At 38.2% G+C, this 17,444-nt stretch overlaps 1 protein-coding gene across 5 annotated transcripts in view; it reads right to left on the bottom strand.

The window, feature by feature from the left end:
- Positions 1–17,444, bottom strand: part of LOC120517501 (tumor necrosis factor alpha-induced protein 3-like) — a 108,327-nt gene that overhangs the window by 14,047 nt on the left and 76,836 nt on the right. For all 5 annotated transcript variants that reach the window (XM_039739867.1, XM_039739868.1, XM_039739865.1 and 2 more), the window contains exons 2-6: positions 15,688–16,001; positions 15,265–15,452; positions 6,171–6,312; positions 5,296–5,463; positions 303–468 (exon numbers count right to left, since the gene is read on the bottom strand). In XM_039739867.1, the coding sequence (XP_039595801.1) occupies positions 303–468; positions 5,296–5,463; positions 6,171–6,312; positions 15,265–15,452; positions 15,688–15,991 (968 nt within the window). In that variant the 5' untranslated portion in view covers positions 15,992–16,001. The remainder of the gene's footprint in view (positions 1–302; positions 469–5,295; positions 5,464–6,170; positions 6,313–15,264; positions 15,453–15,687; positions 16,002–17,444) is intronic.

Raw genomic sequence — 17,444 nt, 5'->3', positions numbered from 1 at the left:
ATGGTACAACAACCTTGATGGGATACAAACAAGGGGAACTCTACAATGGGTAATGTCTAAAGCCAGAGGTATGAAGAATCTGTTTCCTCTACAGCTTGAAAAATGCCAACCAGGACTCCAAACTTTGACCCTGTGCTTGCCCTGTCCACAGATGTATTTCCAAATGGGTGACTCTATTGCTACCCATTAGTTGAACAGACACTGTAACAAAAGAGGAAAAACACATCTAAAGGAAAGTTTAAATTAAATAATTCAATCAAGAACAAACAGTAAAAGACAAATGTAGTGGTGTGAATTCCTACCTGGCAGCTGTGATGAACTCTTCAGTGCAGCCTTCTACATTAATAAGGTTTAGGTAGGTGTCCAGACATTGTTGTTTAGCATCCTCATTCTTTTCAAATAAGAATGGCACTCCAAACTTGAGAAGTCTGTCTTTACAGGGTATTACTAATGGAACTGCTTCGATTTCTAAAAAGACGAATTAAAAAACATCTGTGTTTATATCTTTATATCATGCTACCTGTAAAGTTTTGAAAGAAGGCACCTAACAAGCAACCTTTTCTTCTTGAGATTACATACAGCATTGCCATTCCAGTTTATCTTTGTCCAGTCTACTTCATGGTGCAATTTCTCTTATGCAAATAAAGTATTGCAAATAAATGAAACAGTAATGTGTTGATAAATATTTTATAGCTAAAATAACAACAACGTTTCAGACTTAATAAGAGGATTTCATGCTTTAGGAATTTAACTTGTAAAAAAATGCAACCATGAAAAAAGCAGAAAACAGCAATTTCAAAAAGTTAAACACATTTCAAACTGGTATCATCATCATCGTTATCATCATTTCCCGTTTCCTTATGTTGATAAGAGTGGTGGTATCAACAAGCTAAGCTGAGCAGCTGACAAGGGCATCCTGCCTTCAGCAATGTTTTCCAGGTCCTCTTTGGAAATTCCCAGATACCCCTGGGCCAGGTAAGAGATATAATCACTTTAGCATGTTCTGGGTCTGTCTCTGAGTCTTTTCCAGGGGCTGTGCCACAGACACCTTGTGTAGCCTTCCTGTCTAAATGCCAAAAACACATAAACTGGCTTCTCTTGATCGGTAGAAGCAGTTATTCTACCCCAAAGTTCTCCCACATTGAACTTATTGTTAAGAATGAGCCCAACAACCCGACACTGAGATGGACATTGAATCTCATTTTGGTTGCTTGTATTTGCAATCTCATTCTTTCTTTCACTACCAAGAGCTTGTGACCATAGGTAAGAAAGCGGGCTGGATGATAAAGTGAAAGGTTTGTCCACAGACTTAATCCCCATTTGATCACCATGGCCAAGTATAACAAAATCACTGATGAATCTCATGATCACTTTTCCCTAACTTGTGAAGAAGACCCTGTAGTACCTAAAGTCCTTCATATGGGACCCTTGCTCACTCCGTATTTGAAGAAAATAAGACACTCTTTTCTGAGGGAGGACCTCTACCCCAGCTTTAGAGGTTTCAATTCTCATTCCAACTGCATCACACTTGGCTGGGAAACTTTCTGATGCAAGTTGGAAATCAAAGTCTGATGAGGCCAAGAGGACAATAGTACTCAGAAACACAAAGCTGCAACCCTTAAGTCCCCAAACTGAACACTCTCTAATCCTCTGCTATCCCTTGATATGCTGTCCATGAAAACCATGAATAGTAGACAAGATAAGACTAAACCTCTGGGCAGCTTAATTTCCACATTGAATGGATTCAACTTATCGGAACAAGTATGCAGCCAGAGCTAACAAGTTCAGGCAACAAATGGCACAGTCATCTGGAATTGCAGGACCACTGCTGCAAGCCATTCTAAGCAAGGTATTCCAATTACTGTAAATAATATGCAGTAGAGTTGCTTTTTTATCTGTTAAGAGTTAAAAATACATTAGATATAAATTGATTTATAACCTCCACTCTGCAGAATATCCAAATCAATGCAGCAAACTCAGCTGCCTGTGGAACTTAAATTCAATCAGTACAATTTTAGTGTAAGAAAATACATTTGCTATCTGCTCAGAAAGCATTGTAAAATCAACCTTGTTTCAGTAAACAGTTATAATTAATCATCTTTATTATTTCTTGCAAAGACCAGTAGAGTACCATTTTTGGCTCAAGTTTACTGTTTTCTGAAACTCCAGCTTCTGCAATATTTCAATAAAGAAGAAACGAAGGATTGAGCATACCTCAAGTTCGCAATCTAGGTGTTCTCTTTGACAGTAACCTCTCTTATTTATCTTATTTATTATTATCTTATTTCTGTAGTTGAGTTGCTTTTTCCAGCTTTGTCTATTAGGTAAGATCAAGCCTTTTTTTATCTCCTAGGGATCTTGAGAAAGCTACTCATGCTTTTATCTTTTCTTGCCTTGATTACTGAAACTCACTGTATTCTGGGATTAGCAAATCCCTGATACGCAGGTTACAGTTGGTCCAGAATGCTGCCGCTCGCTTTCTGGTTGGGGCAAGAAAGTATGACTCTGTTTCTCCAATATTAGCTTCTTTACACTGTCTGCCTGTCAGTTTTCAAATTGATTTTAAAATCTTGTTGCTAGTTTTTAAATCTTTACATGGGCTTGCTCCTGCCTATTTATCCGAATTGGGTGTTTTACACCAGCCATCTAGAGTGCTTAGATCATCTGGTCAGCTGTCTCTTCTTGTCCCTCATACCAAGTGTAAAACTAAGGGGGACAGGGCTTTTGCAGCTGCTGCTCTTCACCTGTGGAACTCTTTACCACATCACATAAAGGAGTCGTCTACAATTGAACTGTTCAAAACAAGATTAAAGACTCATTTCTATTCACTTGCATTCCGTGACCTTCAGTAATACTGATGGTTTCCTCATTGTGATCATGTAACATCACTTCTATTTATTATTTATTTTATTTATGTTCATTTATTTTATTTCTATTTATGTTATTCATGTTAATTGTATGTTTTTCTTTAATTCTATTATTGTAAAGCACTTTGGCCACAGCATTCCTATGTTGTTTTAAATGTGCCTTATAAATAAAGTTGACATTGACAATTAACATGTTTAATTCCTACTGATATATACTTTAGAACATTTTAGTATCTTACAGTATATGTAACAAAAATTCCAATAAACTTTGAGTCAGCACATGATTTCATCCAACATGGCAGTAAAGGATTTCTCTGTTCCTCTGTCTCAACAAATGGTCTACCAAATATCAAGTTTAAGACTGTACAGTATTAATCAGTGTACAAAACCTGAACTTGAATGTATATCCATAGCAGATCAAAGGCATAGCATTGGCCTTATTAATATTCCTTCTAGAACATAAAAGTAGCATGAAATAAAATCAGTCTATTCTATCTTTCCTGATCTTCAGTCTTCAATCTTCAATCACATTATAACTGTCTCTCGTTCATGCATATTCACTCTGTATGACTTCTGCAAGCTCAGGCCATATCTGACAGAGTATGAAACACAACTACTGGTCCATGCATTGGTCCTGTCTTGTCTGGATGACCTCAGCTCTCTTCTGACAGGAGTACCTTCATGTACTGTCAAGCCACTTTAGATGATTCATAATGTATTGACGCATCTTCAATCAGCTGAGGTGGACACGTTGCTCCTCTTTTGAGGTCTCTACACTGGCTTCCTGTAGCAGCATACATCAAGTTTAAATCCTTAATGCAGAGTAGTCAGTGGGTCATCACCCATGTATATGGAAGGTCCTATCCTCCTTCTTGTACACAGGATGGACATGCATTCTGGCCAGGAGGGAGGATCATTTCATGCTTGGATTGGAGACCAGAATGGATGGACAGATGAGGATGAGGAAGTGGCTTTGTGCCTGGCTAGAGTAATATAATGGATGGACTAGCAAAAGTTGGAGGCTGGGAACAGTTCCATTCCCCATACAGCAGGTGGTGGTGTTCTTTTGATAGCATCCCAGGTTTGGACATACACAGGAGTGCTTGGGAGTTGGAATCTGGAAGTGCAACCCTGTTGGAGTCCCTTAGTGTTGGTAGAGGGTGAGGTCAGGTGAGGACCTCCCTGCTTTCCTATGACCTGGAAGTGCTTCCAAGAAGACTCGCTGTGGCACCGGAAGCATTTCCAGGTCTGGCTCGAGCAGACACTCAGGTCTGCTCGTGAATGGCATCTGGTGATACAACCTCTATGTAGCATGAAATCTCAATCCGGAGCCCTTTTCCCATGTAGCTCTTAGCTGGTGGAACAAGCTGCTCACTTCCATCTGAACAGCTCACTCCCTCAGTGTGCTTAAGAAGCATCTGAAGATTTTCTTGTTTTATGAATGTCTTTTTAACTGATAACAGTTTTGATGCAAGGCTGTAAATAGCTAAGATACAAGCAACTGGGCTTGTGTCATTCTGTTTGGTTTAGAGCTCTTCACTTGGTATGATCAATTTTGTGATCTTGTCCTTTAGTACTTGGTACTCGATTAAGTTGACCACTTTTGTAAGCCAATTTGGATAAAAGAGTCTGCTAGATGAATACATCACAATGTAAATACAGAATGAGTTATGATGCCTTACAGGCGTTGTTGTAAAAGAGCTTTTGCTTAATCCTCCATCCATCCATTATCCAAACCGCTATATCCTAACTACAGGGTCATGGGGGTCTGCTGGAGCCAATCCCAGCCAACACAGGGCACAAGGCAGGAAACAAACCCCGGGCAGGGTGCCAGCACACCGCAGGGCACACACACACACACACCAAGCACACACTAGGTACAATTTAGGATTGCCAATGCACCTAACCTGCATGTATTTGGACTGTGGGTGCCTAATCTTTCACAGTATGATATGTTATACTGTATATTGATGAGTAGAATGGTCACATATGATTTAGGTAGTAAATTTATTAAGTGGTTAGATACCTGTAACACACAATATATTTAGAAAAGAGTATAATGTGCTGAGCTGGTTATGTACTGGTTTGACTTTTCTGTATTCTGAAGGATAAACTTTTCCAGGCAGGCAGAACATCATCACAAATGACACAAAGGGACCTTACAAGAAAAGATTAACTGCTCTGAGTGTTTGATGAAGGTAAATATATGTTAGCACAAAGAGATACATAAATAATCTGAATTGAAATGAATTTTCAAGTTGTCTACACTTGATCAGTCCAATTTGATTCATTAACACATGAGTGGCTCTTTTACATTCTGCTTGCAAGTATTTCCTGATAAAGAATAACTGTAAAGCATAAACGTCCTTGTAAATAAGCATTTTGCATTGATTTTTTTCCTTGATAAAATAAAGTAAAAAAAAAATACCTGGCCCTGGGTCATTTGCATAAACCAGAGGTGTGAAATGTTGTTCAGAAAAGGCAAGAACAACGGGGAAACAGCAACAACGGTTTGGAGACCAGAGGAGCGGTAAATACACGCCTGAAGGCTCAGGCGCTGAATTCAATGAAACGTTAATTGTTTCCTCAGGACATCCTGTAAAACAAATTAAAGATCATGAAGACAGCTGACTGATTAATTTTCTAATATTTAAAGAACAGTTTTAAAAGGGTTTATTTTATTAATATCTAGCAAATCCAGATATTTTGAATTTACAACAACATACCAATGACACTTGCACATGTGAAAATGACTGGCTCCATAACTGTCTGGGTGTAAGAACATTAAAGTAAAACGTGCTACTTATTTAATTGGGAATACATTGTTAATGTATTACACAGTATCATTTTGCTTTATCCCATTCAGCAAATGTACTCCAAATTTAGCCAAGAATTAAATTAAAAATAATTCACCAGAACATCCACCCATTACTGAACTTGTTTAATCCAAGTCAGCTTTGTGGAGACCAGTAGTATCAGCTGCAAGACAGGAACAAACACTCGAATGCTAAGTCACAACTGGACCAATTTAGTGTGGACAATTAACTTAACACTGAATGGCAATTTTGGGGAAGTGGGAAGAAAACTGGAGTATCTGGAAGAAAACCAATTCAGACATGGGGAGAACATTTATACTTCAAGAGGTACAGCTCCAGAACTCTGTTTACACTGTATGCAATTTTTACTTTCATATCAGAAAAATAGTCAATTTATGGATCTTTGACATTGTCCTTAGATAAATCGATAAACTGTGTTTTGCTCTTGCATCAAACCCTAAAATATAAACGACAGTAAGGGTGTTACCTGCTATGACAATGATTGGTCTTCTGATTATATTAGCTAAAATGAAAAGGTAGATATCCTGGTAGCGCTGCTTCCGAGTGGCCTTTGCTTTTGATTTTGGATCAGCTGTTTTCACAACATACTGCCATTCCTCTTCTTGCAGCTATTGATGGAGACAAGTAGATGAGAAGGTTGATCAGAATTAAGAATTGCATATAAACAGTGCACAAAAATAGATGAACATTATAAATCTCTTTTGTATACTGTATATATCTATCTATTCCATAAAAAAAATTTGGGTTGAGACATGATCATCTCTGAGAGACACTTTGAAGTCACACGAGACTACTTGCACGTCAAACATTGTGTCATATGGCTCCTTTCTTCACAAAGCAATTATGACAAAGCATTTTTCCCAAGTAATTAAGAATAAAATTTCAAAAAGGGGTAAATAAAAATAATTTCAAAATCCATAGAAAATTGTTGACACCCAAAAATATAATAGGATAATTGCTGAAAAAAGACAAGGGCAGAGATACAATTTAAAATGTGAACCTACATACTTCATTGATTTTAACAAAGTACAACGTAATTCATTTCAAACTTAAACATCATCATCACAACCTGACTCTACTAAAATTCCCTAAAATACCCATTTATTGTATGAATACCTCAGAAGGTATAAAACTGTGACATGAAAGATCTGTTGAAATATCTTACATTGCACTAGTCATGAGTCAACTTGTTTTATCGAGCTGGAAGTATCCCAGCCCACCAAATAAACTCAACACCACTCCATAGAATTTTCCAAGCCAGTATAACCCTGAACTGGGTCACAGTCCCAGCTAGCAGAGGGCACAAGGCAGGAACAATCTGCGGACTAGGCACTAGACCCAATTTAGCGCTGCTGATCCACATTTCCGGCATGCCTTTGGACTGTGGGAGGAAACTGGAGCACGAGGAGGAAACACGGGGAGAACATGCAAACTCCATGCAGGGAGGACATGGGACATGAACATTGGTCTCCATACTGTGAGTAAAAAATACAACAGTAAAAATATGTCTTATTATTTCTTCTTTCACCTAACATTAGAAAAAAATTATATTTTCCAAAGAGGAATGGATCAAAGCTTTTTCAGAATTTGGCAAAAATAGATTCATGGATTTTAAAATAAACATGCCAAGTCTTTGTTAACTTTTTTGATGTCTCAATATATATGAAGAACTACTTCAACTACTACATATGAGAAACTACTTCACTGCTGGTTTAACTGATCTAATATGAAATATAAATGTTTGGTAGCATTGATTGCATACTTTACTAAGCTGTGTCTCATGTATTGTAATAAGATATAAAAAATCAGCAACAAAAATAAATACAATCAAGAAAAACTCAAAAAACTACAATATCTGACAAAGTCATTGTTACAGTAAACACCCGATGATGGAAAGGCATTTTTGCCAGTGTTTCCAAAATGTTGTTTGCTTTGGCCTGTTTTTCAAAATTTGCATCATGGTGCATTTTTGACTTAATTTTGTAAAACAAATGAGTCACTGAACAGGAAATGCATTTCCAGTTATAAGCCCACAAGCTGTGAGGTGAACCTGTCAAAAAGTGCAGGTAGATGAGTAACTGGAATCATACAGTCACCACACTGTATGAAGGAAATGCATTATCCTCTTGATGTGGTTGGACAATGAAATATTTAAGGCAAGCAGCCAGAAATGTAAATATTTCACATGTTCATGTTCTCCTTAAAGCAGGCTGTCTTTTAAAGTATAACATCATTTTTAACTTGTGAAGTTGCCTCTAAATATTTACCTCACACCTGAGTGTGGACTCAGTGTCACTTACTGTAATTTGCAGTTAAACTAAAGCACAGTACAATATTTTTACATAGTTGTTCTCACTTCATTTCAGTGCATAAGTCAAGGCTACAAGTGAAGCAGAAATGTCCAACATATGCTAAAACTAAAGCTTAATGGCAACAGAGAACTGAAAAATGATACATACGAGCTAGGAGAAATCCAAACTTACTTAGTGCACAACGTAAACATGCATGCTGACAGCACACTGCAGTTAACACTGTAGCCATAATGAATGGTTAAAGTGCTCCATGGTAAAATCTATCTATCTATCTATCTATCTATCTATCTATCTATCTATCTATCTATCTATCTATCTATCTATCTATCTATCTATCTATCTATCTATAGTATATACAAAAGAAAATTACACTTCCAAAAAAACTGAACTTACATGGAATTTGTCATTCTAATCATTCACCTCATATACATATAAAAAATTAGTCAGTGATGGGATGTGCTAAAAAGAACTTAAAAATTATAACGAGGCAACATTCTCATGTATACCTCCACACATGCCAGGCATTTTAAGATATTACGATAACTTTATGACCTTACTCCCCAACAGAAATAAAGTATAACAAGTAAATCTAAAACATGGTAGATCACAACAATTTAATTCCAATAGTCCCTAAAAGTAAATACACTTACTTTTCCAATAATCTGTAATATGCCTTTACTATATTTGATGTCTTTTTGGTACCTATTACAGTGGGCAGACTGGCACATTAATGGTGAATGGGGATGTGTACTGCAGGAAATCCTGATGCCACATGGTGATATTCTTGAATTATGGTCCCAGGCCTTTCAAAGAGCACTCCTGACACTGGATGTCACTCCCAGAGTGGTCCCAGAAAGAGGAGCTCAGGACTGTGACTTAAAGAGCACTTTGCACAGCATGTCAGACTTCAATGTGAATGTTTGGTGTTAGCCTTGTGTGCACACTTACCTTAGTATAAATGGATTGACCAGAAACCATCATTGCAAAGAACATAAATACTCCTAGCTTGAGTAAGTGTGGGCATGCAGATGTTCTGTAGTGGGTGATGTTCTGTTCAGGATGTTCCTGCCTTGCACCCTGAGTAACCCTGTGAGTAGAGCTGGGAAGGTGAATGGGGGTCTAGCATCTGTCTTATGGAAGAGACAGGTCAGGGTTGAGTTGAATAAAGACGTGGGAGGTGAACAGTAGAAGGTTTTATGTTGGACAATTTTTGGGTAAATGGACAAGCAATCCACTAGCCAAAATGGGATGGGGAGAAGGCCCCGAGAGGTACTAGGATATTTGTTTTGTGTGATTTACTGTTTAATTTTTGCTTCTTCATTTTTATTGTTCTTCTCCTTAATTTATTTGTAATAAACCTAATAATCTGCACATTTTGCCATGTTTTTTGTATCATCCTGGGTTTGGTAACACTATGGGATCGCCTGCTATTGATATCACATTCTTCCCTCTGTTGTTTGCATTTTTAACATTAATATCCTATTTGGGATGACATCTCTGTGCACTTTAAAATAACTGGGAAGAAGATGGTCAGAAATATATTGCAATCAAAGAACTAAGAGACAGTAACGAGTAAGTGGAGAGATGAACTCATGAACAGCAGTGCATCTCACACACTTTCAAGATGGTGGATGTAGAGCTCAAACTCTGGCAATGGTTTTGCACAACAATTGATCAGCAAGATATACAGTAACCAAGGATCCAGAATGAAAACAAAGAAACAATAGTTTAAAATAAAATATAATAACATGCACATATTAATGGGACAGCAAAATACCTAATCAGGAAATCCGCTAGCTCATCAGAGAGAAAACAAAATAGCATAAAAATGGGTAGTACAACAGAAAGCCAAAAACATTTTATTTTTCATGTAAAGGCCTGATGCCAGAGTTCTTTGACTTTGAATGATGAACTTTTTAGAGTAACACTGATGCTCACCTGCACTCACACAAAGCTGGCCATGGGAGAAGCAGCTCAAGCATAAGGCATCTCCTATTCTACAATTCTGGGCTTATGCCTTGTTAATAAACTTGGTAAAGAAGACAGTGACAGATAAATTGCAGTTTTTGAAAACTGAAGTAATTATATGGTACTAAAAAAACTTCATAGGGTGAAAGCCAATTTGGTTTTGCTACACACCGTTAAAATTATTCCTTTAGTTACATTTTGGTGGAGGTTCTTAACTTTATGTTAGTTAACAGTTTTAGAGGCCTTAAATGACGTAATAATATTTTCATCACTCTAATTTTCTGGGTAAATATATATATATCAAGACCAGACACAGAAACAAAGCTTGAAATCTCTGTATTAATGGGTGAAACAGCAAGTTTCATTCTGCATGCAGTTTTGTAAAACTGGCATTAAGTTTCTTTTGCAGGTTATTTTGTGATTTTGAAAAAGGTTATTTGGGCTTTTAAAGGTGTTTTGGGGTGGAAAACAAGTTCCCTAAAGCAATTTTCACACCACTGTGTTTAACTGTGCTCTTTTTGACAGCTGCATAAAGCACACCAGTAAAATCAATTCTATTTAGGTCTCTTGTTCATGTTGGCACAGAGGAACATGGTGCGTGTTTTAAAAGCATGACATTCTGCACATCTTCCACACAAACACCCCAACCCCCCACAGCCCCAAAATTCACCTTCGTGCACATTAATACGTTTTTCCCACAGGGCAATTCACAACAGAGGAAGCTGCCCCTCTGCTCTTACCTAGAAACCGGCCTTTGTTTTTTAATGTTTGTGTAGAAGAAGTTGAGGACCTGTATGCTCCATACACTGTGGAGTTTTGAGTTTCTCTTCTGTCTTTGATGTATCTTTAGGATTACCACCACTGAGATTGACATCATAACTGATAAAGATGAGATCATACTACCACAACAACCACAACACATGGTTAATCTTCTTCTTCCTCCTCTTCTTCTTTTGGCAGCTCCTGTTAGGGCTTGCCAAAGCGAATTATCCTTTTCCATATCTTTCTATTCTCTGCATCTTGTTCTGTTATACCCATCACCTGCATGTCCTCTTTCACCACATCCATAAACCTTATCTTTGGCCTTCCTCTTTTCCTCTTACCTGTCAGTTCTATCCTTAGCATCCTTCTCCCAATATACTTAGCATCTCTCCTCTGCACATGTCCAAACCAACGCAATCTTGCATTTCTGACTTTGTCTCCCAACCGTCCAACTTAACCTGACCCTCTAATGTACTCATTTCTAATCCTATCCATCCTTGTCACACCCAATGCAAATCTTAACATCTTTAACTCCGCCACCTCTATCTCTGTCTCCTGCTTTTTGGTCAGTGCCACCGTCTCCAACCCATATAACATAGCTGGTCTCAATACCATCCTGTAGACCTTCCCTTTCACTCTTGCTGATACCCGTCTGTCACAAATCACTCCTGACACTCTTCTCCACCCATTCCACCCTGCCTGCACTCTCTTTTTCACCTCTCTTCCACAATCCCCATTACTCTGTTCTGTTGATTCCAAGTATTTAAACTCATCCACCTTCACCAACTCTACTCCTTCCATCCTCATCAATCCACTGACCTCCCTCTCATTTACACACATGCATTCTGTCTTGTTCCTACTGACCTTCATTCTTCACCTCTCTAGAGCATATCTCCATCTCTCCAGGGTCTCCTCAACCTGCTCCCTACTATCACTACAGATCACAATGTCATCAGCAAACATCATAATCAACGGGGACACTAGTCTAATCTTGTCTGTCAACCTGTCCATCACCATTGCAAATTAGAAAGGGCTCAGAGCCGATCCCTGATGTAATCCCACCTCCACTTTGAATGCTTGGCTAATGGCTCAACAAAATGCCTACATGACACAATAAGTCTGATGATTTTTTGTCCACTAGAGATCTTTATCTAAATCTTAAATGTGACTCAGATACATATAGAATTTAACACTAGAATTACCAGAGCCTACGAAAAAACTCGTAATTCCGTCCCACCTTAAACTGCTTCTTAAATCCCTTCACACCTCTCCGCCAGTGTCCTTTGTTCTCTAAATGTGCTGATAAAGAGAAGCTAGGAGCAGCCGGCTATTCCATCCCCCAACAATTTAGAACGTGCACGAACTTCTCTCAGCTCATGCCTTGATTGAGTATCTGGGAGTGAAGTGGAGTTTTAGAGTGGAAATAATAGATCGTTGTTTGGAACACACGCATTTCATGTCTGTTCCGTTTCTACAGTAATCTGTGTCAACACATTGTTAAAACAGAAACTTTTTTTATATTCTTATAATTTTTTATTTATATAAAAACATACATTTGATTTCAGTCTGTAACAGCCGGTGCAATTTATGATCTTTGTAAAGGTTAGCTTTTTTTTTATTCACTTTTCACTCTCTCAGTCGCTTCAGAATCAATCCATACAACCCCATCTGACACGGCTGTTTTCACTAAAGACGCGCTATAGCTCTGCAGTGTACCACGATGCATACTAACGCCCGGGTCAATCAAATGTATGTTTTTATTCTAAAACAGTAAGACTAAGAACAGTTTACTTCTCAAAAGGGAGGGGCGCAGGATCGAACCCGTGACCCCTTGATTCTCAAGCGGGGGCTGTATCTATTGAACCACAGAGTCAGTTATAGTAAACTGGTGTCAATGTCGCATGTTAAGGCGGCTTTTTCTTTCTGCAGTTATATGTTTGAATAAAAGTGCAATTGTGTTATTCTTGTGAAAATGTTTCTTTGCTATTTGGACTTCAGGCTTCATACATTATATAGTTTATGCCTACATTTTGTCATCTACTACTAGAATATAAAAAAGTTTCTGTTTTAACAATGTGTTGACACAGATTACTGTAGAAACGGAACAGACATGAAATGCGTGTGTTCCAAACAACGATCTATTATTTCCACTCTAAAACTCCACTTCACTCCCAGATACTCAATCAAGGCATGAGCTGAGAGAAGTTCGTGCACGTTCTAAATTGCTGGGGGATGGAATAGCCGGCTTCTCTTTATCAGCACATTTAGAAGACAAAGGGCGCTGGCGGAGAGGTGTGAAGGGATTTAAGAAGCAGTTTAAGGTGGGACGGAATTACGAGTTTTTTCGTAGGCTCTGGTAATTCTAGTGTTAAATGCCTCTAGGCAGGATCTAAACGCCTTTCCTCTTGTGTCAATGGCCTGTGTTTTATTCAAACCCAACACAAGATTTACTTTGACAATTTGTTTGCAAAGTGAAACACATAGTTCGCATAAATTCAATTTCAATTCATGTCACTATTAGTGAGCTACTATACCTGAATGAGTACTCTTCTTACTCACCATGTGCAGTAAACAGCCAAAGAGCATGCTATCAGTTATGGTTGTCCTGTCATTAGTATGGGTCACTACAAAGTTTTCAAAATGTCAAAAGGTATTATTTAATTGTAACAGATAGCAGTATAAGCATTCTAAATAAAATCTTCCACCACTCCAACAACATTACAAAGTTCAGAAAGATGAAATATTCTATCATCCAAGCTCAAGGTAACATCTCCTGCTTTCATCAACATGTCAAAACATATCTGGCAGTGTACAAAACATTTCGATAATCTACTTTTAAGTAATAGTAGAAGTTCAGGGAATGTCTTAACTTACATGACTTACTAACATGCAAGATGTCACCACTCTCCAGCTCCATGATAATGAAGAATGCATTAGAAGATACTGTATGCTCACTGAGAAACTGTATACCCGCTTATTCATGCCATCATCTAATCAGCCAATCACGTGGCAGCAGAGCAATGCATAAAATTCTGCAGATACAGGTCTGTTCATTTTCACATTAAACAGCAGAATGGGGAAGAAACGCAATTTCTGTGCTTTCAACCTTGGTATGTTGGTGTCAGACGAGCTGGTTTCAGTATTTCTGTAGCTGCTAATAAGGGATTTTTGTGCATAACAGTCTATAGAATTTACCCAGAATGGTGAAAAAATAAATAAAAAACATCCAGTGGGTGGCAGTTCAACAGACAGAAATGCCTGGATGAAGAGAGAGGTCAGAGGAACATGGGCAGATTGGTTTGAGCTGACAGAAAGACTGCATTAATTCAAATAACCACTCTCTAGTAAACAGAAAAGCATCTCAGAATGCACAACACGTCGAACCCTGAGGCAGATGGACTACAACTGCAGAAAACCATGTCGGCTTTCAACCAAGAAGAGAAAGCTGAAGCTGCAGTGAGCCCAAACTCATCAAAACTGGACATCTGAAGACTGGAAAAATGTAGCCTGGATGAATTTTGATTTCTGCTGAGGCACACAAATGGTAGGGTCATAATTTGACAGCAATAGCAGGAATCCATTCACCCAACCTAACTTATGTCAACAGTCCAGGATGGCGGTGGTGGTGATGTAATGATGTGCAGAATGTTTTGTTGCCACACTTTGGGCCTATTCATATCAATCAATCATCACTTGAATGCCACAGCCTATCTGTGTATTTTTGCTGACCATGTGTATCCCTCTGCGGTGCGTTGGCGCCCTGCCCGGGGTTTCTTTCCTGCCTTGCACCCTGTGTTGGCTGGGATTAGCTCCAGAAGACCCCCGTGACCCTGTAGTTAGGATATAGCGAGTTGGATAATGGATGGATAAAAGGATGTGTATCCCTTGTTGTTGGGAGCATGCGCTGATAATAGCATGTTGCTGCACCCAACAGCAAACCACCCAGATTAAGATCTGAGTGCAGTTGTGCAACGGGTGACACCTCAGCACCACACTGAACAGTGTGAGGTTTTTACAGTAGTCATGACCACAATTTACCCATTTTCTAATGGCTACTTCCAGCATGATAATACTCCATGTTAGAAAGTAAAAGCCATGAGAATCTAGTTTCATGAACATCACAATGAATTCAATGTTCTTCAGTGGCCTTCCCAGATTTTAATCCAATAGGACACCTTTGTATGTGCTAGAACAGTAGATTCAATGAATGAATGTGCAGCTGATAAATCTGCAGAAACTGCGTGGCGCAATTGTGTCCCAAAATCTGAAAGGAACATTTCCAACATCCACAACACAAAGAACTCAGACTGTTTTGAGAGCAAAAGGAGGTTCCACTCAGTATTAATATGGTATTCATAATAATTTCTTAGTAAGTGTATAAATTGATTTTATTTAAGAGAGAACACAAATCAGCTAGTCAGTTGGCCCACCCTACAAATGTCATAAAAATTCATTCTGCCATTCTTTCAAAATAACAGAGAAACACAATATTTACTTTATTTGTATCACTTTACTTACTCTTATGTCTGGAGTCAGGGGTAAAGCTCTGTAGTCTGATTTCTGGGATCCCTTATGGCCGGCCAGTCCGAGGTAAGTGGGGCTGTTCTTGGTCAGAGTTTTATACAAAGCTGTACTGAGTACCATATCAGAGTCATGCACACCCCACATATATAGAGACACTGCATCTGGTAAGCTGCTCTCTTTTCCTAAATGAAACATAGAAGAGTAAGTCAAAACTGCTGATCAGTAGCTTTGTTTCATAAGTTAAACAGTAATTTAAACAATGAGGCAGCACGTGTCTAATCAGGATGTGCTCCATAAATGTAGAGAAGGTCAGTTCATGTGGCGAAGACCCAAGCAGAGCATGTGAAACTCTTCTTTACACCCTGTCATACTTTAAATATGCAAATCTATGCAAAGATGAACCCAATATTTTCTTACCAGCATTTTTCAGAGGAAAGAGAAGCTTCAGCTGTTTGCACCAGTTAAGCCACTTTTTTTCTTCAAAGAGTCTCAACACATTCAGATCAAAGAGGGATTTTCGAATGAGCTCCCTGCAGTGTAGGCTGTAGGCCTCGTATCCAATGAGCTGCACGTTGTGCAGGTGTAGGGTGGTGCAATAGTACAGAGCAGGCTCACCCACTGGCAGTTTGGAAACGTCATCAGCAATGCGCTCTCGAAGTTTAAGGGCTTTGGTCAGGTTGCTGTTTTCAAGAAATGTTGGGAGCAGATTTCTTCCTTCCATATCATGGAAACTAAATAAAAGAAAGTACCACTGCATATTACTATTTAACAATAGTAGGATGTGACAGAAAACACAAACATGTAAGTTCAAGTTGAAAGGAAGTCAATTAGTATTTTAAAACAACAAATTTTAGTACTCACTAGAAATGTTGCCAGCAATCATAACTAGCCATGACAATAGAACACTTCAGATGAAAGGTGATCAAAAATGCAGCTCCTGCTATAAACAGCAGGGTTGGTGTTATTATTACTATCAGGTCACCATTTTGTTTTTTTCACAGGAACCATGGTTTTCAGAATATTAAGCTCCTCTGTTGCTAACAATAACATCCTGTTGCTACCATGTGATGGCTGGAATTCACACCACACAATGTCATTGCAGCAACCTTCCCGAAGCCAGTGTCATGTGTCCAAGACTGTTTTGAGGTGTATTCAAAGATTAAAACTTTACACAAACTTTATTGACTAAGACTCTTTGTGTTTATAAGAATTAGTTGTGAATCCTTTGGAATCAGTTTTTTTTTTTTTCTTTTCTGGCGCTTCCTAACTCACCACGATACACAATATACCATTCAGCACACGTTGTTTGTTAGTTATGCAAGATGTCAAGCCTTTTGGGGTTTACACCTACTTTTGGCCCTATAGACCTGATAAGCCCTCACTTTTAGGCAATTTTTGGACCATGCAGGAATGTACTCCCTCATGATCAAGAGTAAACCAATAGGTGTCTTCAACAAAAATGATTAGAAGGACTTGAAGTTGTGTAGGCCATATCAACCGACCACAGAGGTTCAGTTCCTACTCCTTTGCTCAGGACTGTAAAAATGGGGATCAGTAATATTGACATGAGGAGTGTTAGATTATTTGAGGTTTGGTGATCACAAATATGATATTATAATATTTTTGATATCTGATTCTTCACTGGTGGTCCTAGCCCTCTCAGACCCATTCCCAGCAGGTTACAAATGACAAATTTCAAACATAAGCATAAGGGGTATCATTTTAGACTATCTCAGGTCAGTGATTATGAATATGATGTTATTTCTGATTTTTAATTATTTACTAAGAATCTAGGCCTGTATAGAGCTCATCCTAAGGATAAAAAATGACAACATTCTATTACAATTTAAGAATATTTAGACACTTTAAGCATTTAAATTAAAGCACACATTTTAATATTTTAAATATTTGATGCAGTTATTCTTGTTTATTATGCATTTCAAACTTATGAAGTAAATCTTTACAATTCTTATGAACACCCGAGTGAGGGCAGATTGCGCTAATTCTGACATTTTCATGTTATATTTGAGACGTTGATTTTTTGCTTTTTGACCATGCAAGTTTTTTACGTCGGTTTGCTCTTTTTTCATTTTCCAAATCTTTTCCTTTTGTTTCCAAAAGTTTAATCTTGGCAAAACATACAATTGTGAAAGAAAAAAAATCAGCTATTGACA

The sequence above is a fragment of the Polypterus senegalus genome, chromosome 17 (assembly GCF_016835505.1).
Source record: "Polypterus senegalus isolate Bchr_013 chromosome 17, ASM1683550v1, whole genome shotgun sequence".
NCBI classification, from domain to species: Eukaryota; Metazoa; Chordata; class Cladistia; order Polypteriformes; family Polypteridae; genus Polypterus; species Polypterus senegalus.
The sequence above is the reverse complement of the archived record's forward strand: the minus strand, read 5'-3'. Positions and strand labels throughout refer to the sequence as shown.